The sequence below is a fragment of the Odocoileus virginianus genome, chromosome 7 (genome assembly GCF_023699985.2).
Source record: "Odocoileus virginianus isolate 20LAN1187 ecotype Illinois chromosome 7, Ovbor_1.2, whole genome shotgun sequence".
Classification (NCBI taxonomy): Eukaryota; Metazoa; Chordata; class Mammalia; order Artiodactyla; family Cervidae; genus Odocoileus; species Odocoileus virginianus.
In genome coordinates this window covers 79,190,181-79,216,361 of record NC_069680.1, presented here as the reverse complement: position 1 = coordinate 79,216,361, position 26,181 = coordinate 79,190,181, and the positions used below count along the sequence as shown (strand labels likewise).

Here is a 26,181-nt window from a genome sequence, read left to right as displayed (position 1 = left end):
AAAATTGGAGATATCAACAGACTATTTCATGCAAGGATGGGCACAATAAAGGACAGTAATGGGAGCTAACAGAAGCAAAAGATTAAGAAGAATTGGCAAAAATATACAGAAGAACTATACGAAAAAGATCTTAATGACCCAGAAAACCACAATGGTGTGGTCACTCAATTAGAGCCAGACATCCTATAGTGTGAAGTCAAGTAGGATTTAGGAAGCATTATTTCAACCAAAGCTAGTGCAGGTGATGAAATTCTAGATGAGCTATTTAAAATCCTAAAGGATTATGCTATTAAAGTACTGCATTCGACATGTCAGTAAATTTGGAAAACAGCAGTGGCCACAGGATTGGAAAATGAAGTTGCTCAGCCATGTCTGACTCTTTGTGACACCATGGACTATAGCCTACCAGGCTCCTCCATCCATGGGATTTTCCAGGCAAGAGTACTGGAGTGGGCTGCCACTTCCTTCTCCAAGGATTGGAAAAGGTCACTTTTAATTCCATTCCCAAAGAATGGTAATGCCAAAGAATGTTCAAACTACCATACAGTTGCACTCATTTCACATGCTAGCAAGATGATTCTCAAAATCCTTCAAGCAAGTCTTCAGCAGTACGTGAACTGAGAAATTCCAGATGTACAAACTGAGTTTCGAATAGGCAGAGGAACCAAAGGTCAAATTGCCAACATTTGTTGTATCGCTGAGAAAGCAAGGGAATTCCAGAAGTACGTCTACTTCAGCTTCATTGACTTCGTTAAAGGCTTTGACTGTGTGAATCACAACAAACTGTGGAAAATTCTTAAAGATGAGAGTATCAGACCCCACCTTACCTGTCTTCTGAGAAACCTATATGTGGGTCAAGATGCAACAGTTAGAACTGGACATGAACTACTGACTAGTTCAAAACTGAGAAAACATTACAACAGGGCCATATATTGTTACCTTGCTTATTTAATTTATATGCAGAGTACATCATGTGAAATGCTGGACTGGATGAATCACAAGCAGGACTCAAGATTGCTGGGAGAAATATCAACAACCTCAGATATGCAGATGACACCACTCTAATGGCAGAAAGTGAAGAGGGACAAAGAGCACCTCGATGAGGGTGAAAGAGGAGAGTGAAAAATCTGGCTTGAAACTCAGCATTCAAAAAACTTAAGATCAGACACCTGGTCCCATCTCTTCATGGCAAATAGAAGGGAAAAAAGTTGCAGCGGTGACATATTTTATTTTGGGGGGCTCCAAAATCACTGTGGACGGTGACTGTAGCTGTGAAAGTAAAAGACATTTTGCTTCTTGGAAGGAAAGCAATGACAAACTTGGACAGTTTATTAAAAAGCAGAGACATCACTTTGCCCACAAATATCCATATAGTCATAGCTATGGTTTTTCTAGTAGTCATGTAAGGATGTGAGAGTTGGATTGTGAAGAAGGCTGAGTGCCAAAGAATTGATGGTTTTGAACTGTGATGCTGGAGGAGACTCTTGAGAGTCCTTTGTACTCCTAGGAGATCAAATCTGTCATTGCAAAAGGAAATCAACCCTGAATATTTACTGGAAAGATGGATGGTAAAGCTGAAGTTTTAACACTTAGGCTGCCTGATGTGAAGAGCTGACTCACTGGCAAAGACCCTAATGACTGAAAGATTGAAGGCAAAAAGGAGAAGGGGGAGGCGGAGGATAAGATAGTTATATACTATCACTGAGTAATTGGGCATGAATTTGAGCAAACCATGAAAGATAGTGGCAATTCTGTGTTGCTCAGAGGGTAAAGAATCTGCCTGCCAATGTAGGAGACCCAGGTTGAAATCCTGGGTCAGAAGATTCCATGGAGACGGAAATGGCTACCCACCACAGTATTCTTGCCTATAGACTCCTATGGACAGAGGAGCCTGGTAGGCTATAGTCCATGGGGTTGTGAACAATTGAACATGACTTAGTGACTAACACTTTCACTTTGGGAGACAGTGGAGGACAGAGGAGTCAAGTGTGCTATAGTCCATGAGGTCACTAGGAGTCAGACATGACTTAGTGACTGAACAACAACAATTTAAAAAAAAAATATAAATTGCAGTACAGTCAGATAACTCAAAAGACATATTTCCTTGTAATAAAATATTGTCTTACAGTTTTGCTAATGCAGAGGGCAGGGAAGGAACTGTAATATATTTATGCATCAAGTTTTATCATGACCAGTATAAATATTGCTGTATCAACTATAGTATAGGCATTCTCCCATTCTTTATGCTATCTGTTGGGTATTCTTCTACTAAGCTTTTTATTTTGAAATACTTTTTATTTACCAACACTATTGTTTAAAATTCTTTTAAGATACATACACAGATGTGAGTTTTAAATTCAGAGTCTCAAAGCACAGCAAAATATCACATTTAAATTGTAGTCATATATTTTTCAAAGTCTAGAAAATACAACTTGATACTGTTTCTTATCCTACTTTTTAAATACATCTCTTTCAGACAATGGAAAAGCATGTTAATATTTTGTTTTCTGATTGAGTGAATTTTCTAATTTTTTTATTATAGAGATAAATTTTAAATTGTCAGAAATTGGGCAGGATGACAGGGAGTATTAGTGATGGGATAGTAGTAAACAGTTCCTATGCCAAAAACAAGTAAATTCCAGAATTAGAAACCTGGGAAATTACATCTCAATCCTTAAAGTATGTAGTGCTTTAAAATGAAAATCAACTGATTTCTGATTATTTAGACCATGGTTTTGTAGGTATCAGTTCTCCAGATCATTTAGATTTTCTTCTAGATGAGTTTTTCTTGATACTGGTACCTTTAACATAGCATTATATATACTTGATATACTATAACATTTCTAATTTTAAAATATTCATTATTTTTGTTTGAGGAAAACTAGGGCCTTTCTGGGGCTTCCCTGGTGGCTCAGAGGTTAAAGTGCCTGCCTGCAATGTGGGAGACCTGGGTTTGATCCCTGGTTCGGGAAGATCCCCTGGAGAAGGCAATGGCAACCCACTCCAGTATTCTTGCCTGGAAAATCCCATGGACGGAGGAGCCTGGTAGGCTACAGTCCACGGGGTCGCAAAGAGTCGGACACGACTGAGCGACTTCACTTCACTTCAGGGTCTTTCTAGTGCTTCCCTAGTAGCTCAGATGGTAAAGAATCCACCTGCAATGTGGGAGACCTGGGTTTGATTCCTGGGTTGGGAAGATCCCATGGAGGTGGGCATGGCAACGCACTCAAACTCCATGGACAGAGGAACCTGGCAGACCATGGGGTCTCAAAAGAATGAGACATGACAGCAACTAAGCAGAGCACGGGGCCTTTCTTATCGTTCCTTTTACAGGCATATAGGGGGAGAAAGTAAAGCTTTCAAGCATCTATAGAATAAAAAGTAATAAAATTGTGGTTCACCGATGTGGAGAAGTATTTGTTATTTATTTCAGGGGCCTTGATGCTCTCAGCAAAAAGGTGAAGGCTTCCACAGTGGACTTACCTATAGAGTCTGTAAGTCTGAGTCTGCAGGATCTTATCGGCTACTTCCACCCACCAGATGAGCATTTAGAGCATGAAGATAAGCAGAACAGATTACGAGCTCTGAAGAACAGGCAGAATCTCTTCCAGGAAGAGGTGAGTTTCTACGAACACTCGTTTCTGTCGTTGTCTTGGGGAAACAGCTTCTTGGTGTCGGACCTTCTCTACCCGTTTGACCATGTGCATATTGAGGTACTTGTGAGCAGGAGTGCTGCTGTACAAGGGGAGAAGAGAGTCAGACCTTGGAGGAATCCTGCAATGGTTGTTACTGCTCTCTCAATAAGTATTAATTTTAAAAGATGACACTCTTTATTCCTCTGGCAAAAGACATTTTTATTTCACCGTCTGCTCAGCCTTCACTCTGATCATTGTTGTGCTGTAGTTTGCTTTATGGTCATCATATAAAAAGAGACTCTCAACATGTCTAAATGAACACAGTCTTTGAAAAGCACAGGGGTTTTCACACTGTTCAACAGGTTCACTGGGGCTCCTCGGAAATGCCTCAGGACCCACTGGAGCTTTGTATTGGGGATGGAAGCTGTCTGGGAGAGGGCCTCCTGGGGAGGCTGGCTCTAGGCTCCGTGCTCAGACAGAGCAATCCCTCTTTTTCTTTTTCGTATGTGTTAAGATTCTATATATGATTATACTTTACAGAAGTCCACTGCTAAAAAGAACTCAAGCCATAATTTATAGGCAGAGGAGCAGAAGGACCATGTGATGTATCTAATGGTCCTAATGCTAATGTTAGAACTAGTATTCAAGAATTTCAGTGGGAGGGTGTCAGAGCTGAACTGGCAGATCAGGCCAGATCAGCCTCTGTTCCCTTTCTTCTCAGTTCCACCTGTACTAATGGACTATGTGGATTAGTGCATTTTTCTGAGTAAAAGTAACTAAGAAAAAAAAAAAAGATTAGTGGATGTTAACTGAGTTCCCACAGTCCCCCAGTCTATAGTCTTCTAGTTTTAAAGCTGTTGCCTAATTTTCCATCAAAAGCCATTGAAACTGATAACTAATTTTTGAGAATTTATTTTTCACTGTGTACAAAAGAAATAACCCACTTAGAGATCGTAATGGCAAGAAAGCACAGGAAATGTCAACATAAACCTATAATGGCAACATGGAATAGTTGCCTGGGATTATTTATTTTTGTACATGCCAAACTGCTGGGCGTACCACACTTATTTTATATCTGGAAGAACTAGAATGAAATACTGAGCTGTGAAAATTTAAAATATTGATTTGGATTAGTGTATTTCTCATATAACACACTCTGGATGGGAACCTAGAAGTGTTCTTAGGGCCATGGTCCCTCTTAACTTCTTTGTGTGATGTAAGTTAATTTGTCAACTCCTCATAGCTTTTCCATTAATGTGCTTTGCCTCATTTTGACAGTCTTGATCTAGAAATAATAAAAATATAATTTGAAATGTAGATAGCTTCTTACAAAGTTTCTATAATGAATTTTTTATTTGCCTTTAATGTCTTTCCATGAGCTTTCCTGTATTTAGTATATCTTTAGTTTAGTATTGAAAAGTGATGAAGATGGTGGTGGTGGTGGTGGTGGTTGTGATTATATCTTCCCTAAGAGTAATGATCTCTTCTCATGCTTATATAGGGGAGGTGAAAAATCATTTTCTTCTGCTCAGCTTCATTGGTTGGGGCCCTGCAGGTTGCATCAACAGAAGATAGATGTACAAGTGAAGAACAAATGAAATATTTCTAATGTATGCACTGTGTGTGTACCTGGGAGTACTCTGCGATGAGTAACTCCAAGTATCACCAACCAGAGTTCTTGGCCTTCCCCAGTCAGTAGAAATTGATCAGAGGCCAAGCAAGGAATTCAGGCAAGGCTTTATTGGGGTCCCTGCGATAGCACAGGGGAAGGGAGAACAGGCAACAGATTCCTTTGCCTGCTCACTCCTTCAAGGAGGGGGATAACCTGATTCCTTACATGGGGCAAGGTAGCACGTGCCCAGGAGTCGGGTGGGAGGGTTGGCCTGGATGCTTTGCCCACCTCCTAAGTGATACTGTGTGTAGGGGACGTGTGCAGTACCTTGATTTTGCTTCAGGCTCTTCAAAAGTGGCAGTTGAGTTTTTCTGTCTCTTTGTATCTTTTGTCCAGAATTTGTCCTATCTGTGCATGTACACAGTTATTTTTAATCCCATACAGTCTCTTTATATTTTGTTGTCTAGAAGACGTGTGTCCAGGTGCAAGCAGGCATTGCGGCAAAGGGTCCCAGGTCCTAGCCTGTCTTACATGAAGTGGTTAGAACTCAGGTTTATATAGCATGCTAATTAAAAAAAAAAAACAATTAATTTGTAGAGAAGTGATAAGACAAAGGAAAGGGATTTTGAGTTTCTGGGGAGCTGCTGGAGCAGCAAATTGTTAGAAGGTAAATATAAAGTGGAAACTAATGGATAATAATGACTAGTTTGATGCATAGATTATTCTGTGCAGGCTCTGGACTGATAATAGACTGGCATTGTCTCAGACATCCTCCTGTCCTTCCTGACGGAGTGGAGAAGGGTAGGAATTATTCGTGTCTGATTTTTCTCAATGGGCTTCAGCCCTAATATTCCTTATGCTGAAGTGGCTTATTTTGGGGTGGCACTCTCTGAACCTCTTCACTCATAGTAGAATGCTTGTTTGATGTAGTTAATCAACCTACTATTAAACCTTGCAAATTATTACAAGAAGTAAGAAATACATATTTTTATATTGTTCTGTTTCTATTTGAGAATAGCACTCAGGATTTAAAAACCACTTGAATTATTTCAAGAACATTTTATTTCGCATGCAAATGTGTTTCTTCCTGTTCTTTGAATAAATGATCTCAATGTTCTTTATGATTAACAGACTTACTTTAAGCCAGACTTTTAAAAAAAAAATCAACTTAGCAATTTCTTTTTTTTTTTGCCTGTGAGCAGAATCATAGTTTCTGATGGTTATCTTTCTACCTTTCCAGGGAATGATCAACCTTGTGCTCGAGTGTATAGACAGGCTGCATGTGTATAGCAGTGCTGCACACTTCGCTGATGTTGCTGGGAGAGAAGCAGGGGAATCTTGGAAATCGATTCTGAATTCTTTGTATGAGTTGTTGGGTAAGAACTACGATTGGCTTTTCAAGGCAGCTGAGTTATGTCTATTCAACATGATCATGTAACAGTTACAGCAGCTTTATAACTTGCTTCTTAATTGAGGCTTTTCATGTTTCACTATTGCACGAAAGTAAATGATGTTTAGTGTTAATATTTAAATCTATTTCTGAGCATGAAAGGTGGCCGTAGCTGTAGATTTACCTTTGATTAAAAGAGGAGCGTCATCTAGGGTATAGTTTTGTGAGCGAGGGGACTTTATAGGGATGCACATTAAATACTTCCTTTTTGATTCTGAAGTTAGTCCCACGTGAGCCCATCTTCTCACCATTCCATCTTGTCAGAGATCTCCTCCTCTAAGCTTGTGGAGATCTGTATCTGCACCTTCTAGGTGTGCTTGGCATACACTCAGCAAAAATTGCAGTAGTTTATGCTGTGTTCCTCTTTGCTCTTTACAGACAGTCATAATGTGGTTGGATGGCTTTAACATGGTGATTTACGTCACAGGCGTAGCATAACATATTATTCTTATCATATACTCTCACTTCTTTTGGGTACTTTTGTTGTCATCTTCTCCCTCATAGTAATGCTCTCTTTTTCCACTTCTTTATTTTTTATGTTGTTTTTGCCTTTTAAATGTGTCTTAGAAAATAAACTTGTAATTGTTGGGTATAGCAAGAAAGTTCCATATCAGCTGATAGAAGGTCATAGCATCATGATTATTGCAGATACACCTTCCTTTTGGTTTATCAAAGATGGAAGAAACAAAGTTTTCTTTGTAGTTCCCTCCAGGTTGAAATTCTATATTCTGTTACTCATTCTCTGAACACAGCATCACACATCTCATACATTAGTAGCCTATATGTCTGGTGCATAGCTGGTGTTCAGTAGATGTTTGAAATGTAAACCTCAAGATCCTGTTGAGAACCTGATATTATAGGTTTCTTGTTAATTTCTCAGTTCTTCCTCTTCTCTCCACTGACATTTATTTCAGACTCCAGGAAGCCCTAACACACACAGTCAGCATTTTCATTGAGTCTCTGATACATGAAATACAACTTCTTATTCTACAGTAAGAAAAATACTTGAGCATTCTTGAATCCTCAAGCCCCATAGCTGGTGTGTCCCTCTGTTCCCCTGTGACCTCGGTCATTTTATCTCTGATCTCTCAGTCCTGCCTAGCTCTCTACCTCTAACCAGCCCTGTCCTTTCAGACTGTCTAGAATTAGTTTATATCAGAGATTTGATACGCAGTAAATGTACATTTATTTGTGCTATATGTTATATACTATATATGCATATATATATAGTATGTTTTTCTTAAATATATGCATTTATTTCTTTAATTCTTTTAATCCTTTTTGATTAAGGGAGGATTTAAGGGAGCTACTTTAAGTTCATTTAAGGGACTTAAAACTGACATAAGTAGAACCCCCTAAAACTCACATTGTAATGGAAAATATTAGCATAAAAGCAACATATGTAACTAAGATAGCATACAGTGATTTCAGGCTATGCGTGTTTTGTGGCTTTCAAATTAATTTTTTCATGCAACAAGAGACATAAATTCTCAATATACTTTCTACTTGTACACACACATATGCACACACACACTCACTCTTAACTATAACAATATTTTCACACTGCTATTCCTGAGAGGATTTTTGTTAATCTGCTATTCCTGTGTGTGTATATGTGTGTAGGTATGTGTGTGTAATTAAGGAAGCTTTTCTGAAAATATATATGTTTGCATGTATATATATATATCTCATTAAGAAGGATCTTCTGAATATATATATATATATTGCTTTTCCCTTTTGCATATTTTCCCAAGTGTTTTGCCTCTTAATTCCTTATTCAGTATCCTGAAGGGGCATCCTTGGTAACAGAGACTGTGTCATGTTGTGGGAACGTGGAATCCAGTGGATGTGGGTTTCAATAGAAGCTTCATTCATTCATCAGAGATTAATTGGATGCCTGCTATGGGAAATATTCTAATCTGGGAAGTGAGGTACAGTTGTGAGCAGCATATAGTCTCTGCTATCATGAATCTTATGGTTGAGTAAGGGAGAGACAGGTGGTGTAAATAGCAAAGCTAGCCACAGTGTTGTGTAGTTACTGCATTTAATGCCTTGACCATCTCTATACATGTTACTATTAATCTTTGTTAGTGATTAGTAAGAGACTGATAAATTTGACTACATAAGAATGAAAACTTATAGGATAAATAATATCATTAAAAATAAACAGGTGGGAATTTTATAAAATGTGCAGGCTATATGAAAGACAAAGGCTTAGTTTCTGTAATATAATTTTCATAAATCTATATGAAAGTATCATGTATCAGAAAAACAGACAGTTAGTAGCAATGGGTAGTTTACAGAACAATGAATAAAATAATAACAGATTCTCAACATGACAAATAAGGAAATGGAAATTAAAATAAGCAGAGATCATACTTCATCTGATAGATTGGCATAGACAAAATGGTAATACCCATCATTGGGGAAAATGTTGAGTAGAATCTTCTTGGTGGGAGTATAAATTGATGAAAATTAAAAAAACCAAGCAAGTCTCAGTCAACTGTATATACAAAACTTTAAATGTGTATATCCTTTAACTCTCAGAATTTCCACTTTAAGAAGTACAGTTTAGAGACATAAATATGTCTCTACAAGTGTGGAAAGGATATCTACTGAAAAATTATTTATAGATAGAATAAATTGAAAACAATTTTTCTATAAACAGGGAATTGGTTATATAAGTAATAATATACCTATAAAGTATAAAACTGTGTTATCATTGAAAATTGAGATAATTATACCATTTGAAAAATTGTATGAATCAGGCTAGACTGCATATGATAGTAAGTGAAAAAAAAGCAAGATGCTTACTGTGTGTATAGTTAGATTCCAATTATACACAATTAAAAATATGTAGAGAAAGTTACATTCCTGTGTATACAGTGGGTATTTCTAAAAGGATGCCCAGAAAACTGTTTGGTAGCTGCTCCTTGGATGAGAGATCTTTGACTTGTCTCTGTGTATTAATAAACGTGTTCTTAATCTATCTGCATGTATTATTTTTTTTGTTAAAATATCTATTTTCTTTTCTTTTTCATTTATTTTTCTTTTTTTCTTTTTCATTTATTTTTATTATCTGCATGTATTGTTCATTTGTTTTTGGCCGTGCTGGTTCTCCATCGCTGCGTGAACTTTATCTGATGGCCGCGAACGGGAGCTACTCCCTAGTTGCTGTGAGAGGCCTTCTCGTTGGCGACCCCTCCCTTTGGGCCACAGGCTCTAGGGCACAGGCTCAGTAGTTGTGATGCATGGGCGCCGTTGTTTCATGGCATGTGGGCTCCTTCTGCGTCAGAAATTGAGTCTGTGTCTCCTGCACTGGCAGGCAGACTCTTTACCACTCAGGGAAGTACTGTATATTACTTTTATTGTTGAAAAAAACAGATAACAGAAATGTGTGACGCTAGATAATGATAACGTAAGGGAAGCTAATTTATTCTTTCTAGTTGAGTTAAAAGATAGAACATTTATGTCAGTGCATATAAATGGAATATTTTTCAGTATACACATGGCTTAATAGCGGTGTTTCAAGTTAATAGAATTATGAGAAAATTTGTCACTTTGTTCAATTACTTTTTGTTCCTTTGACTACTCTTCATTTTCTGTTTTTATTGTAGTGAACACTGATTTCATGATCAGGAAAAAAACAGTGAATAAAATCTTATTTGACATAAGGACCATCTGACACCAATAGTTTTTACTGAAGTTGATGTAATCACATAATAGGTAGACATGTATATGTAAGTGTTTATTTTACCTTGGCTGGTGAATTCTCAGACTGTCAGCAATACTTTGAGTTCAACAATATATTTATGTCATTGTCCCTCTTTACCCTACTAACAGAAAGTTTGGTTCAGCCATCAGTAACTTCAGCTTAATTAAGCCTCCTCCTCATTCTTGCGGAAAGGTGGACAGTAGAATCTCTCATGTAGTTATGTGTAAAATACACATTTTCCTTCTTTTACTTAAGCAGTTTCATTTAGCATGGAGAGAAAAGGGAGATGGAGGGGATGATAATCTATAACAATTTAAAAATTTGATGTGAATATATTTACTATGTGTCTTACATTCAGAGTGACAAGAGTGGATCTATGAGCTTGCCATCTGGAAGACCTAGGGGTCTTACAGACACCGATGTTCATAGTTTGCGAAGCATCAATGGGACACGCTCTCATACATCTTTTCTGACATCCACACAATTAATCTGTAGAAGGCTTGCAAGCCAGGATAATTTTCTAAAGATGTCTAGAAAATGTTCTTTGGCAAACTCTCTTTGTGAATACTCATTTTATGAAAATTCAAAGTATAAAACAAACAGGGTAGACATCTTCTCTTTTAGGAAGGCATAAGTTACCAGTTTCTGAATCTTTAAAGACTGAGAAAGGATAGAGCAAGGAAAGATTTTTGCAAATCCAGATTATTTTCCCAGTATCTTAGGGACACAGATTTCCCTAAATGCCCTAAACACTGGGGGAAGACACTCAAGGAGTAGAGAGAAGGGCATTGGCTTCAAACACGCTCATAGCAGATATTGCTCTGGCAGTAGTACTTACGGTTTTTTCTCATCTTGTTCTCCAGGAAATCCCAAAAAGGCGTTTCATTACCAAGACACATTACTTTTTTTCCAACTTGGTAATGATCTCATGGCTATGAAATGAAAGTCATTAATTTTGATGAGAATTCATTATCTAATCAAGCTTATGAGATACATGTTTTCTTAACTTGCTTATATACTACCATGACCCTGCCCTTCTAAACTTTCCAGACAGAATTCTGGAAAAGATTGTGGAAAAGATTGTGGGGGAGGGGGGCTGCATAGCTTAGGACCTGAGCACAGACTCAGGGATCAAAATTGTCTGGCTTTAAGTCTTGGCTCCACTGTCAGCTCTGTGTGCGCAAAGAGCTTTTCCTTTTTCTTCAGTTCTGTGTACATACTTACATCAAAATGGGCTCATATTCTCCATATCCTTAAATAGCATTTGTTTCCACTGACTTCTGTATTGTGGGCATCTTTCCTTGGCAGTAACTATAAACTGCCATCAGGCTTTAGTGGATGTATTCTACCCTACTGATGGGATGTGTCATCATTTATTTAGCCCACATTCAAGCTGTTTTCAAAGCTTTGCTATTGTAAACAGTGTTAGGATGAGTGTTCTTGCATTTCTCTGTATACTTTTTTTATTACTTTAGAAACTCGCTTAACTGATTTCTTCAAGACTAACTTGCTGAGTTTTAGTAGATCACACTTTATCTGTAAAACATACTCTGCACATGCACACACATGTAGACTTGCTTTGATAATGTTCCAGAGGCATTCTATTTGAGATAAGTTTTGTTTTTATTAGAAGTACATACATTATCAGAGTCTATGGTGATCATCATATGTTTCACCTTTGATTTATTCTAGCATATTTCTCTCTCATTGGAGTAATGAACCCATAACAAACTGTGGAAAATTCCTAAAGAAATGGGAATACCAGACCACCTGACCTGTGTCCTGAGAAATCTGTATGCAGGTCAGGAAGCAACAGTTAGAACTGGACACGGACCAACAGACTGGTTCCAAATCGGGAAAGGAGTATGCCAAGCCTGTATATTCTCACCCTGTTTATTTAACTTATATTCAGAGTACATCATGAGAAATGCTGGGCTGGATGAAGTACAAGCTGGAATCAAGATTGCTGGGAGAAATATCAATAATTTCAGATATGCAGATGACCCCACCCTTAAGGCAGAAAGTGAAGAAGAACTAAGGAGCCTCTTGATGAAAGAGGAGAGTAAAAAAATTGGCTTAAAGCTCAACATTTCAGAAAACTAAGATCATGGCATCTGGTCCCTTCACTTCATGGCAAATAGATGGGGAAACAGTGGAAACAGTGGCTGGCTTTATTATTGGGGGCTCTAAAATCAGTTCAGATGGTGACTGCAACCATGAAACTCAAAGATGCTTGCTCCTTGGAAGAAAACATATGACCAACCTAGACAGCATATTAAAAAGCAGAGACATTACTTTGCCAACAAAGGTCCATCTAGTCAAGGCTATGGTTTTTCCAGTAATCATGTATGGATGTGAGAGTTGGACTATAAAGAAAGCTGAGCACTGAAGAATTGATTCTTTTGAACTGTGGTGTTGGAGAAGACTCTTGGATAGAAAGTCCCTTGAACTGCAAGGAGATCAAACCAGTCAATGGTAAAGGAAATCAGTCCTGAATATTCATTGGAAGGACTGATAGTGAAGCTGAAACTCCAGTACTTTAGCCACCTGATGCAAAGAACTGACTCAAGAAAAGACCCTGATGCTGGGAAAGATTGAGGGTAGGAGGAGAAGGGGACGACAGAGGATGAGATGATCAAATGGCGTCACTGTCTTGATGGACATGAGACAGTAAACTCCAGGCGTTGGTGATGGACAGGGAGGCCTGGTGTGCTGCAGTCCATGGGGTCGCAAAGAGCGACTGAAGTGAACTGAATGCACTGCTGATAGTGATTTATAAATTGCCTCCTTGTATAAGATTTGGGGATCTGTATTCATAGCTAAGAGTTTCCTTCAGTTTTCTGGTATGCATGCTCTCTTTATTAGGTTTACAAGGCAAAGTTATACTGTCTTGAAAAAGTATGTTGAAACGGTTTTCTTAGTTTCTTTACTTTGGAACAGTTTAACATAGCAATGACTTGTTTCCTGAATTTAGAGAAAAATGTTTTTGACTTTGACATACTTCTCAATATTACTCATTGTTTGTTATTCTATTTAGATTTTCTTCTTTGGGTCAATTTTCATGAAAAAATATTTGGAAGTCATCCTTTTTCCTAAAAGTTTAAAAATTTCAGTACAGCAATAAGTGCCTGTGTATGATTCCTTTTCTTCTTAATTTTGTCTTTTTTTCTTGATTAAAGTTGTTGGCATTTATTTAAAGGGAAGGGGTCCTTGACAGTGTTGATCAGTCCTGTTATTTCACTTTATTACATAGATCACCTCTACTATTTCTAACTTATTAATGTCTGTGTTTATTGCTCCATTTCTTTTTTCTGTTCTACTTATTTTTTATATTCTCTTTGAATGTTTTGGAAGGATTGTTTAGTTAACATTTTTCACTGTTACTTAGCAGTTCAGTTCAGTCACTCAGTCATGTCAGAATCTTTGTGACCCCACGGACTGCAGCATGCCAGACTTCCCTGTCCATCATCAACTCCTGGAGCTTACTCACACTCATGTCCATCGAGTTGCTAATGGCATCCAACCATCTAATCCTCTGTCATACCCTTCTCCTGCCTTCAACCTATCCCAGCATCAGGGTCTTTTCCAGTGAGTCAGTTCTCCGCATCAGGTGGCCAAAGTATTAGAGCTTCACCTTTAGCATCAGTCCTTCCAATGAATATTCAGGACTGATTTCCTTTAGGATGAACTGGTTGGATATCCTTGCAGTCCAAGGGACTCTCAAGAGTCTTCGCCAACACCACAGTTCAAAAGCATCAATTCTTTGGCACTTAGCTTTCTTTATAGTCCAACACTCACCTCCATACATAACTACTGGAAAAACCATAGCTTTGACTAGACGGACCTTTTTTGGCAAAGTAATGTCTCTGCTTTTTAATATGTTATCTAGGTTGGTCATAAGTTTTCTTCCAAGGAGCAAGTGTCTTTTAATTTCATGGCTACAGTCCTCATCTGCAGTGATTTTGGAGCCCCCAAAAATAAAGTCTTCCACTGTTTCCATTATTTCCCCATCTATTTACCATGAAGTGATGGGACCGGATGCCATGATCTTAGTTTTTTTAATGTTGAGTTTTAAGCCAGCTTTTTCACTCTCCTCTTTCACGTTCATCAAGAGGCTATTTAGTTCTTCTTCACTTTCTGCCATAAGGGTGGGGTCATCTGCATATCTGAAGTTATTGAGATTTCTCCTGGCAATCTTGATTCGAGCTTGTGTTTCATCCAGTCCAACGTTTCTCATGATGTACTCTGCATGTAACTTAAATAAGCAGGATGACAATATACAGCCTTGACATACTGCTTTCCTGATTTGGAACCAGTCTGTTGTTCCATATCCAGTTCTAACTGTTGCTTCTTGACCTGCATACAGATTTCTCATGAGGCAGGTCAGGTGGTCTGGAATTCCTATCTCTTGAAGAATTTTCCACAGTTTGTTGTGATCCACACAGTCAAAGTGTTTGGCGTAGTCAGTGATGCAGAAGTAGATGTTTTTCTGGAACTCTCTTGCTTTTTTGCTGATCCAACCTATGTTGGCAATTTGCTCTCTGGTTCCTCTGCCTTTTCTAAATCCAGCTTGAATATCTGGAAGTTCACAGTTCACATACTGTTGAAGCCTGGCTTGGAGAATTTTGAGCGTTACTTTGCTAGTGTTTGAGCTGAGTGCAATTGTGTGGTAGTTTGAACATTGTCTTGCATTCTTTCTTTGGGATTGGAATGAAAACTGACCTTTTCCAGTCCTGTGGCCACTGCTGAGTTTCAAATTTGCTGGCATATTGAATACAACACTTTCACAACATCATCTTTTAGCATCTGAAATAGCTCCACTGGAATTCCATCACTTCCACTAGCTTGTGACACTTCCTAAGGCCCACTTGACTTCCTATTCCAGGATATCTGGCTCTAGGTGAGTGATCACACCATTGTGTTTATCTGGGTCATGAAGATCTTTTTTGTACAGTTGTTTTGTGTATTCTTGCCACCTCTTCTTATCATCTTCTGCTTCTGTTAGGTCTGTACCATTTCTGTAGTTTATTGTGTCCATCTTTGCATGAAAAGTTCCCATGGTATCTCTAATTTTCTTGAAGAGATCTCTAGTCTTTCCCATTCTATCATTTTTCTCTATTTCTTTGCATTGATCACTAAGGAAGGCTTTCTTATCTCTCCTTGCTATTCTTTGGAACTCTGCATTCAAACAGTTATATCTTTCCTTTTCTTCTTTGTCTTTAGCTTCTCTTCTTTTCTCAGCTATTTGTAAGCCCTCCTCATACAGTCATTTTGCTTTTTTGAATTTCTTTTTCTTACAATTAGAATGTTTAGTTTATTTTTCCTTGAGTACAGTTTTGACTATCTACTGTTGATTGTGTAAGGTAGTGCCCGGTTTTGATATTTGCTAGATATTTTAAAATTGTGGTATTGATTTCCTCATTGATTAAAAGTATTATTTTGGAAAAATTTAAAGTTTTTATGTAGGTTTTTTTTTTTTGTTCCTGCTTTTCTTACTCATTTCAAGTTTTATGTTTGTTTTTTATTTCTGATTTTGGGCAGATTATTTTTGTTTCTGGTTTTCTTACTAATCATTAGTTACTTATCATTAACATTGTTGTCCAAGAGCATAGTTTATATACCATCTCTGTTTGCAGTAAGTTTAATGACCTTTTTCTCAGTGGCTTACTTTATGATTTTCTTAAATATCCCATGGGTTATTAAAAGGTTTTATTTGTACAGTTTTAGTTTTTGTTTTTTTTTTTGCTGTGGCATGTGGGATCTTCCCTGTCCAAGGATCAAACCCGTGCCCCTTTTGTTGGGAGCACGGAGTTTCACCACTGGACCACTAGAGAAGTCCTAGTTTCTTCAAGAATTATCTTATCTCTCACTTTTGACTTCTAGAAAATAGTTGATATCTTTAATTTAAAAAGCCCAAGGCAAAATTAAAGGAGGGGGTTAAATTTTAAGCAAATGACACTTGATAAAGATTCAAACTCTTCACCATATACTTTCTGTCAATTGCTATTGCTCTTGGTCAGGAAAAGATATTCTTACAGGTTAAAAGCAGAAGTCCCACTGAGCATGTCGGACTCGTCTACCACACCTCATCCTGAACACACTTGTCCCTGTCACTCATCACTGGATGTGTGTATGTGTGTGTGTGTATACGTGGTTACTGGCTCTTATTGGTTCCAGAGCTGGATGAGAGCCTAAGTAATTGAATGCATCACCTTGTAATTGTACAAATGTTATGGGGATTCCATTCACAAAAGAGCTTTTCTTATGTAGTTGAACAAACCTAAGCCTTTTGTCTTTTGTGTCATTATTTCTTTTCTTCCTCTCAGGCCAGGTAACGGCTTTTGGGAGGAAGAAAGAGGAAATATGAAAGAAGTATTTTAGTTTCATTGAACCCTGTTGCTCTTAACAAGGAGATGAACAGGTGGCATTCTCAAACTTCAGTTCTTTAAACTACCTCCTGGCACTACCAGATTTTAAAATTGTGGTTTTTTTCTTATAGGAACATATTTTTCACATTAAATATATTATATAAAAACGTTATTTGCCATTTTTAAGCAGTTACACAGTTTCCGAACAATCTTATGGGCCTAAGAGTTGAATTTACATAAAATATTTACCATATTTGCTTTGAAATAACTGAATGATTTAGAAACATAAGTTTTAAATTGAGTATATCAATTAGGTTGAAAGATATCATAAAGTTGACATAGGAATTTCAGATAAAGTGGGTTCTTTGGTTCAAGAGGTGTAGAAAACACTACTAGGTTAAAAAAAGTTGAAATAGGTGACTTTACTGCAGAAATTAGTATCTGGAGTCTTTCACATGCATTTTGAATCTCTAAATGGAAAGAAGAGATGCGGGGGGAAAGGTTTTCAAGCTCATTAGCCATCTGCCTTCACACCCTGTGTTTTCTTATAACAATTTGATGATACATCTTTGTATGTTTGTTACACTTACCTGTCGCATCTCCTAGTATCTTGTGCTACATCTTCAGAAAAACTGATGTTCTCTTAACGTCTTCATTATATAGATAAGAAAATTGAACTCTAGGGAAATTAAATAATTTAGTCTCACAGCTAATTAAAAGCAATGAGTATTAGAACCCAAGTGAGGAAAATCCCAGGACACTAGTTTTTCCGTTACCCTTCATTATTACTTGGAATATAAAATGTTACTTTCTCAAAAATATATTTCTTCTAATAAGCAGTGTTTTTACAGTCCCCATTAATGTCAGTTCAATTTTGTGTGTATATGTATATGTGTGTGTGTGTGTGTGTGTGTGTGTGTGTGTGTTTGTATGTGTTTTTGGTATAAAATTAATGTATTTTGTTTTTGATCCAATATTTTGTGCCTACTATGGACTTACTTTGGTTTCGAACTAGAAAATCACATAACTGTAAAATCTGCTTTTTCTTTTGCAGCGGCACTAATTAGAGGAAATCGTAAAAACTGTGCTCAATTTTCTGGCTCCCTTGACTGGTTAATCAGCCGACTGGAAAGACTAGAAGCTTCTTCTGGTATGTTTTTGAATATCTCCTTTTTATGATATAGTATTCCTTTTTTTTCTATTTTATGTCCTTTAAGACATAAAAACAAATTCAGTGCAATGTAAATGTTTTCCTGTTACTAGGTTAAAATTTTTACTGATGGCTGAAATCATTGGTATTTTCATTAATTATTTCTGAAAAGCAATGTAAGAGTATCTTCCTCATTTACATTTATAAAAGAATGAAGTTCAGAAAGCCACTGAAGAGCCAGAATTCCCATTATTTTTCAAATCAGTTCTTCCTGATGTACTAATACATTGGTGGTTTGATCGTTAAGAGGTTTCTGACTCTTGTGACCCCATGGATTCTAGCCTGCCAGGCTCCTCTGTTCATGGAATTCTCCAGGCAAGAATATTGTGGTGGGTTGCTATTTTCTTTTCCAACTAATACATTAGCACCTTACAATACAGATAAAAAGATTTGTTTGGGTGGATTGTCTTTGTTTTTTAGTTTAAGTGAATTTAATTTGAAAAAATTAGATTGGTTTGGAATTCCCTTTTTAAATTTTTGTTTAAATGCTTATGTGGACAGATTTGGAAAAAAATTTGGTTTTCCAAATCATGTAGGACAATAGTTTATTTTTTAATTTTTTAAACAATAGTATTTTTATTCAGAGTCAAATCATAAGATGTGATTATTGTTACTAAGTTGGAAGATACGAAAGCATAGAAAAGTTTTTCAAAACTTATTCATGTTCCCATCAACCAGAGAAATTTACTGTTAGCATTTTAAGCTGTGTTATTCCACATCTTCACTCCCTTTACTTTTTATTGAAATAGTATATTTCTATAGAAAAGTTCATAAATTATAAATATACAGATCAGTTCTTTTTCACAAATAGAATGTATTTGTGTAACAACTGGTTAACAAACAGAATATTTTCACCTATCAGAAACATACCCTGGAACCTTCTTCCACTCATCTAATCCTCTGCCCCAGCACCTAGGTATTAACATCATGAAAGGTTGTTGCTGAACGATTAAACGCGGGATTCTTGGCCTCCGGAGGAGACGAATTCAATCCGGGGCCAGAGACGAGGCTGGATCGCTCAGAGCTTTTGTGTAATAAAGTTTTATTAAAGTATAAAGGAGATAGGGAAAGCTTCTGACATAGGCATCAGAAGGGGGCAAAAGAATACCCTTTTGCTAGTGTTAGCAATGGAGTTATATACTCTCCAATGAATCCAAAGAATGTCTGGAGGTTGCAAAGACCTCACCAGACCCACTCCCATTACATTTTAAGATAACAGAGTTGGCTAGAAGGTCTAATCCAAAGATTGTCCTCAGGCAGGATACATCCTTGTAAAGACCAGACCTACTCCCATCATTTATGTTTTAAGATAACAGAATTAGCCAGAGACTGTCCTCAGGCAGGATAATCCTAAGGAATGTAGAGGAAAAAAGTAAAAAAAGTTTGTCCTTTCTTCCTCCTTGAATATTCCATACTTCTCTCTCCTTGGGGACCCCTGGACTTCTTATCAACCTGCCTAGGAACTGACTCTCTCAATCATAGATTTATTCTGCCAATTTTTGAACTCTGTGTAACTGGAATCATGCAGAGTAAATTTTTGTGTGTCTGGTTTCTTTCATTCAGTACATTTGTGAGATTCAGTCACAGTAATTTGTTTTAAAGGGATTTAGTAAATACAAATAAAAGTCTGCATTGTTGTAAGATAATTAAAGACAATAAAATCTGATATGTCTGTGTCTAACAAGAATGTTATTTTTGTATTGGTGTTGCGGAGATGTTCCCATGCATTCTGCAGCACAGCAGTTTGCCTCGAGGACATCCCGAGCTGAGTCTGTTGCTCCTATGTCAGTTCACATAGTATTCCATTAGTTGCTTTTCTATAGTACTAATGCCCATTTCTGTTACTTATTTTTCCTCTCCATTGCCTATACACGGTGAACTCCTTGAAGTCAGGGGCTCAGTTTTATTCATCTTTGTGTTCTCTGCATCTACCGTACTGCCTGGCACCTAGTAGGTACATTTATTGAAAGAATGATGAATATTTAAATTCACTTAAGGAAATACTTGTCAGTACAGAAATAATTCCATGACTGTGCATGATAGAGACCCATTCAGGGACATGTTTGTTGAATTTGAATGACTAGAGAGAAAGAAGTACAGATGATTGGGGTCAAAGGAGGTTAATTTTAAGTCAAAGAGCAGAATTTCAGAGTTTAAGATTGAATAACTTAGAAATCTAATGTAAGGGAAATTTGAGTAACACTGAGTTCTAAGGCATTGCTGGATCATTGGGTGACAAATATAAAAAAAGCAAATTGTTGATATAGAAAATGGTGTAATAATTATGAGACAGATTTTCAGGGTTACCAGAGTGTGAGTGAGATGACTATATATCAATATAGAATATATTCATTAAGGAAAAACTGAATAGGTACTATGAGGAAGTGATCAGATAGTAGTAAGATGATGGCAAGGATTGCAAAAATGGATGAATTCTTGATTCAAAGCATCTACAGTTATTGGCAAGTTCCATTGTATACAAAAAAGTGCATGCTGGTCTCTTTCACTGGCCCAGGCAGTATCTAGAAAGAGAAAGGAACAGAGCTACCTTCACGATGAAGTATGGGTTCTATAAGTTGCTTCACTTTTTAAAATATGCACAACAAAAAGAAAAAAAGAAAAAAATCACAGGAAAAGAGGAGAGAGAGAAGGAAAAAACAGAGTAGAGCATCCTTTGACCTTGTTACCAAAACAAACTTGAGTCCACTAGTCTTCACACAGTAAAGCCAGTCTACCGATACTGGGTTGTGTTGAAGGAAAGTACAGCATTTACTGCAGGATGCCAGGCTGGTGGAACGGGCAGCTCACACTCCGAAGTGTGAGTGTGATGGCTTTCAGGGAAGCCATCAAAGAAAGTGGGGGTGGGAGCTGCAGGGTGCATGTTCAGCTCATGCACAGTTGTCAGATTGGTTGGCATCAAGCTGACGTTTCCAGCATCATCAGCTTTTAGTTTCAAGCAGTGTAGAGTCTATGTGCTTGTGGTCAGCAGTTTTCATCTGGTTGGTGTCCGCTTCCTGTAAAAACAACCTAGGAATACGTGTCAGGTCTTTATCTATATCTTTTGGGACCTGGGAGTTTGGTGATTCAGCCATGTGAAGGACTTGTAGTCAAAATTGTTACCAGTTTCCCAATTCAATGCTCTTCTTCTTTTTTTTTTTTTTTTAACATCTTCACATTTCTGAATCAGTAACTCCTTTTTTTAATGTTATTTTTTACTTTGATAAAAGTCACATAATAACACAATTTCAACCATATTTTACTGTACAATTCAGTGGCATTAAGTTCATACAAATGGTGCTACTCTCACCATCATCCATCTCCCAGATTTTTCACCTTCCTTAGCTGAAATTCTGCCCCATTAAACAGTTAGTTCCCCTCTCCACCCGACCCCTAGCCTCTGGCTCCTGACATTTACCAATGTGCTTTTATGAATTTGACTTGATGAATTTGACTCTTGCTGGTGAATCTATTACTGCAAAGCAGAAATACAGACACAGATGCAGAGAACAAATGTATGGACACCAAGCAGGAGTGGGGAGGATGGATTGGAGACTGAGATTTACCTGTGTACACTACTACATCTGAAGTGGATGGCTGGTGAGGGCCTATGGTATAGCAGAGAGGGAAAAATACAATCTGTTTTTAGGACATATGTTAAGTTAACCTTAAAAATGCATTCCAGTATACATTAGGTACAGACAAATACTATTTGATTCCTAATCATTAACTCTTGAGTCATCCTTTTAAGACTTAATGGAAGCCTGAGAGACTAAAGCAAAAGCCTTGGTACTTCAGAGAACAGGGACATTGAGGCTGGTATATGGTTTCAAGCTCAGCCACACAGAGTCCAGTGTTTAGGATTCAGTTTAGTCAGTTAAAGGCACAGATCTATTGGCTGCACATCACTACTTGTTTTGATCATTTCCCAATCCAGCCATTAGTAGCAGATATTTCTACATAAAATAGAAGCCTTGTGCTCAGAGAAAGCAGATTGAAAGTCAGGAGTAGGAAGGGCCTTTAGAGAATGCTTCCCCTCACACTCTCACTTTGGAGAAAGAAAATTGAGGCACAAAACCTTGAAATGACTGCTTTGAGATGCTAGAATTAACTTTTATAGCCAAGTTGAAAACCAGCTCCCTCATATCAGGCTTGAAATATTAATATGTTCACTATGCCTGATAGCCTCCTATTTTTTAACTATCTAAAATATTTTTCATGAAACAAGTTTCTCTACTGTAGAGAATACAGTACAAGTTTCAGTGAACTTTTTTTTTCTCCCCTAGAGGAAGTAGAACATTGCTCAGTTTTTAAAATAGACACTAACAATAAAGCTCTGCATATATATGTGTATGCTGACACAGAAATAATATAAATATATTTCAGTCATGCTGTATTGTTTACTGAGTGCTTCCACATGCATCATCTTGTTTTCTCTCTATCTGGGATTGCTGAACACACATGCCCCGCTGCTTGTCAGTCTCCCAACTGTGTTAGTAGCCTCTGTATCAGAATATGAGCAACAGAGCAGAGCTGGGGGTCTGACAGCTCTCAGCTGCCTTCAGAAAAGAGCAGTGGACAAAACTCAAAATAAACTTGTGCAAAATTAAGTAGAAAGCTGTGAAGTCTTGAAAAGAGTCAGCAAGAGGCTGTGTTAATGAAAAAAGCTTACCTTAATTTAGGTTCCACCAGAAGTAGAGCTTGAGACAAGGATTGAAAGGCAAGTTATTTGCGACTTAAGTGGACGTGAGACAGGTAGAGAGGGTATGTTGGTAAAGCAAGTTACACCCATGGGTACCCGAGGCTTTTATTTTTCTGATGTGAGGGGGAATTTTGCAGACACCTGCATTAGCGTTATCCCACCTGAGAGGTGAGGGAGTTCGGGTATTTGTAACCAGTTTGTCTTCTGTAGTTGAGTGGTGCTGTCTCCTGCCGACATTGGTTGTAGGGCTCCTCTAGCTGCTGCTGGAGTCAGAGCAAATCTTAAAACAAAGAAATGCAGACTCTGGCAGTTGGAAGTCAGGCAGCATTCACCAAATGGAGAAGGTGAGAGTCTGACCAGGGCAGCAACCACTACCCAGGCAACTGCTATTTCATTGTATGATAGAAAGGCAGCTTTTTTCTTTTTTTGATGTTCTGCATTATCTAAAGTTGACCAGTATCTCCACTGCATAAAACCTTATTAGACTATCTAATCAGTTTATAAGAATATCCACTATGAATTTTTTTGGTGGGGTGTGGGGGGATAAATTAGACAATGTCCCAAACTTCATGTGTGATTCTGTGTGTGGGTCAAATTTAATTGCAAAGACAAAAGATTTGTATAAAAAATACTGTTGATTGAATTGATGTAATCCACTCAGGCTGGGTATTTCTTTGGAATTTTTTCAGCCCTTAAGATACTTTTTCAGAAGGTGGTTAAGAACAATCAGCTGGTCAGGAGGCTGACTATTTTTTTCTTATTTTTTATATAGTCTGTTCCCCCAGATAGTTTTGCAGGGATCAAAGTGGGCTTCTTCTGGATTCCTGCTAATTCCTCCTATGCTTAGTAAGTGTCATGAATGGTGTTCCTTCTTGCTTTAAGCAGAATAGGGTGCTGAGAGTGGTTCTGAATTGCCAGAGCTTTGTACTAACATACAGTCCAGCTTTTGCTACCTGGAAACTTGACACTTTAAAGCTTCCAAAGATGTCACAACTATTTCTTACAGAGCATAAACCAATCATTTGTCAAAGGAAAAGCTTTGTAGCTACTGGAATAATTTGTCACAGAAGATTGTGTTTAGGAAACTCCACCTTAATATCTACTTAGGTATAATCAGTTGAGTTGGAAAGAATATGGGCTCACAGGATATTGTATGAGATCCAGTACTAGGGACATAGATATAGCTAATCCAAGCAACACCAGTGATACCAGAGAAAGAGACCATTTTTTAGGAGATAGCCATAGAAAAGGTGTCTTTAGCTCTTGATTGAAAGCTTTTGATTTTGCAGAAAGTCAGCTATGCTAAACCCAGGAGATCATGTACCTGAACTGTATAAGAAACACTGAATCAGAATCATGGTGATACTGGAGACCTTTTAAAGAAAATCTTCTATGATAGTTATTGGGATCAATACATGTTTGACTCTGTAACACCACATGGTAATCATCTGTTTGCATCCAGAGATTCACCTAGAGCACATTACAGTGATTGGTGTTTTTAGTAATGATCTTGGGTCATCAAGATGTGTAAATGATATTTAGTGCTGATGGGTCACTAAATATAGGGGAACAGTAACTAAATTTTTCAAAGATATTCACTGTAAATGTTTGAAATCATATATTAGGAGTTAAAGATTACTAATTTGATAGTTAGCTAAGACTCTTGTCAAAAATTAGTCATTTTTGAATGACACTAAAATAGTCAGTATACAGCCATACAGCATGTAGTAAAGCATTAAGTTGTAACTGGAAAGGAAAAAGAGGGTAGAGAATGGGGAATCTGGATTTGGAGGGCTTCCTATATTTTGAATGTGAAAAATGAAAAAAGAGTTCTCCCAAAGTAAAGTCCAAATGAACAAGAATTCTTTTCTGAATACAAAACATGATTCAAGTCTCTGGGTATCCACAATATTTATCCTTTTCAGAATGCCTTTGTACAAGCCTGTGTATGGGATTGATGGCAAACTACTCTTCTAGAAAATAGTTCTTGAAACATAAATCTTCAACTGGCTCATATTAGAGAAAAATTACCATTTTGCAGCATAGAATTTATTTTATAATCATTTTCCATACTTACTATTTAACCACATAACTTATTTCTAACAATAGGCGTTAAAGTGTGAAGGAAGACTGGAAGTGACTAGGCTGAGAGCATGTCTGGCTTTTTAAAAAAATTAATTTATTTAAATTGGAGGCTAATTACTTTACAATATTGTAGTGGTTTTTGCCAACATTGACATAAACCAGCCATGGGTGTACATGTGTACATGTACACCTGTACATGTACATCCTGAACCCCCTCCCCACCCCATCCCTCAGCATTGTCCCAGGGCACTGGCTTTGAGTGCCCTGTCTCATGTATTGAACTTGGACTGGTGATCGATTTCACATGTCATAATGTACATATTTCAGTGCTGTTTTCTCAAATCATCCCACCCTTGCCTTCTCCCACAGAGTCCAAAAGTCTGTTCTTTAGATCTGTGTCTCTTGCTGTCTCACATATAGGGTCATTGTTATCACCTTTCTAAATTCCATATGTATGTGTTAATATACTTATTGGTGTTTTTCTTTTTGATTTACTTCACTCTGTAAAATAGGTTCCAGTTTCATCCACCTCATTAGAACTGATTCAAATGCATTCTTTTTAGCAGCTGAGTAATATTCCCTTGTGTATATATACCACAGCTTCCCCATCCATTCGTCTGCTGATGGGCATCTAGGTTGCTTCCATGTCCTGGCTATTATAAACAGTGCTGCAATGAACATTGGGGTATACGTGTCTCTTTCAGATTTGGTTTCCTCAGTGTGTATGCCCAGAAGTGGGATTGCTGGGTCATATGGCAGTTCTATTTCCAGTTTTTTAAGAAATCTCCACACTGTTCTCCATAGCAGCTGTACTAGTGTGCATTCCTACCAACAGTGTAAGAGGGTTCCCTTTTCTCCACACCCTTTCCAGAATTTATTGCTTGTAGACTTTTGGACAGCAGCCATCCTGACTGGCATGTAATGGTACCTCATTGTGGTTTTGATTTGCATTTCTTTGATAATGAGTGATGTTGACCATCTTTTCATGTGTTTGTTAGCCATCTGTATGTCTTCTTTAGAGAAATGTCTGTTTAGTTCTTTGGCCCATTTTATATTGGGCTGTTTATTTTTCTGGAATTGAGCTGCATGAGCCGCTTGTATATTTTTGAGATCAATTCTTTGTCAGTTCCTTTGTTTGCTATTATTTTCTCCCATTCTTAAGGCTGTCTTTTCACCTTGCTTATAGTTTCTTTCATTGTGCAAAAACTTTTAAGTTTAATTAGGTCCCATTTGTTTATTTTTGCTTTTATTTCCAATATTCTGGGAGGTGGGTCATCGAGGATCCTGCTGTGATTTACATCAGAGAGTGTTTTGCATATGTTTTCCTCTAGGAGTTTCACAGTTTCTGGTCTTATATTTAGATCCTTAATCCATTTTGAGTTTATTTTTGTGTAAGGTGTTAAAAAG

At 37.5% G+C, this 26,181-nt stretch overlaps 1 protein-coding gene across 5 annotated transcripts in view; it reads left to right on the top strand.

Annotated features, from left to right (window-relative positions):
• The window catches only part of RYR2 (ryanodine receptor 2), an 803,099-nt gene that overhangs the window by 402,351 nt on the left and 374,567 nt on the right, over window positions 1-26,181 (top strand). For all 5 annotated transcript variants that reach the window (XM_070471032.1, XM_070471028.1, XM_070471029.1 and 2 more), the window contains 3 exons: window positions 3,434-3,617; window positions 6,488-6,623; window positions 17,835-17,930. In XM_070471032.1, coding sequence (XP_070327133.1) covers window positions 3,434-3,617; window positions 6,488-6,623; window positions 17,835-17,930 — 416 coding nt within the window. The remainder of the gene's footprint in view (window positions 1-3,433; window positions 3,618-6,487; window positions 6,624-17,834; window positions 17,931-26,181) is intronic.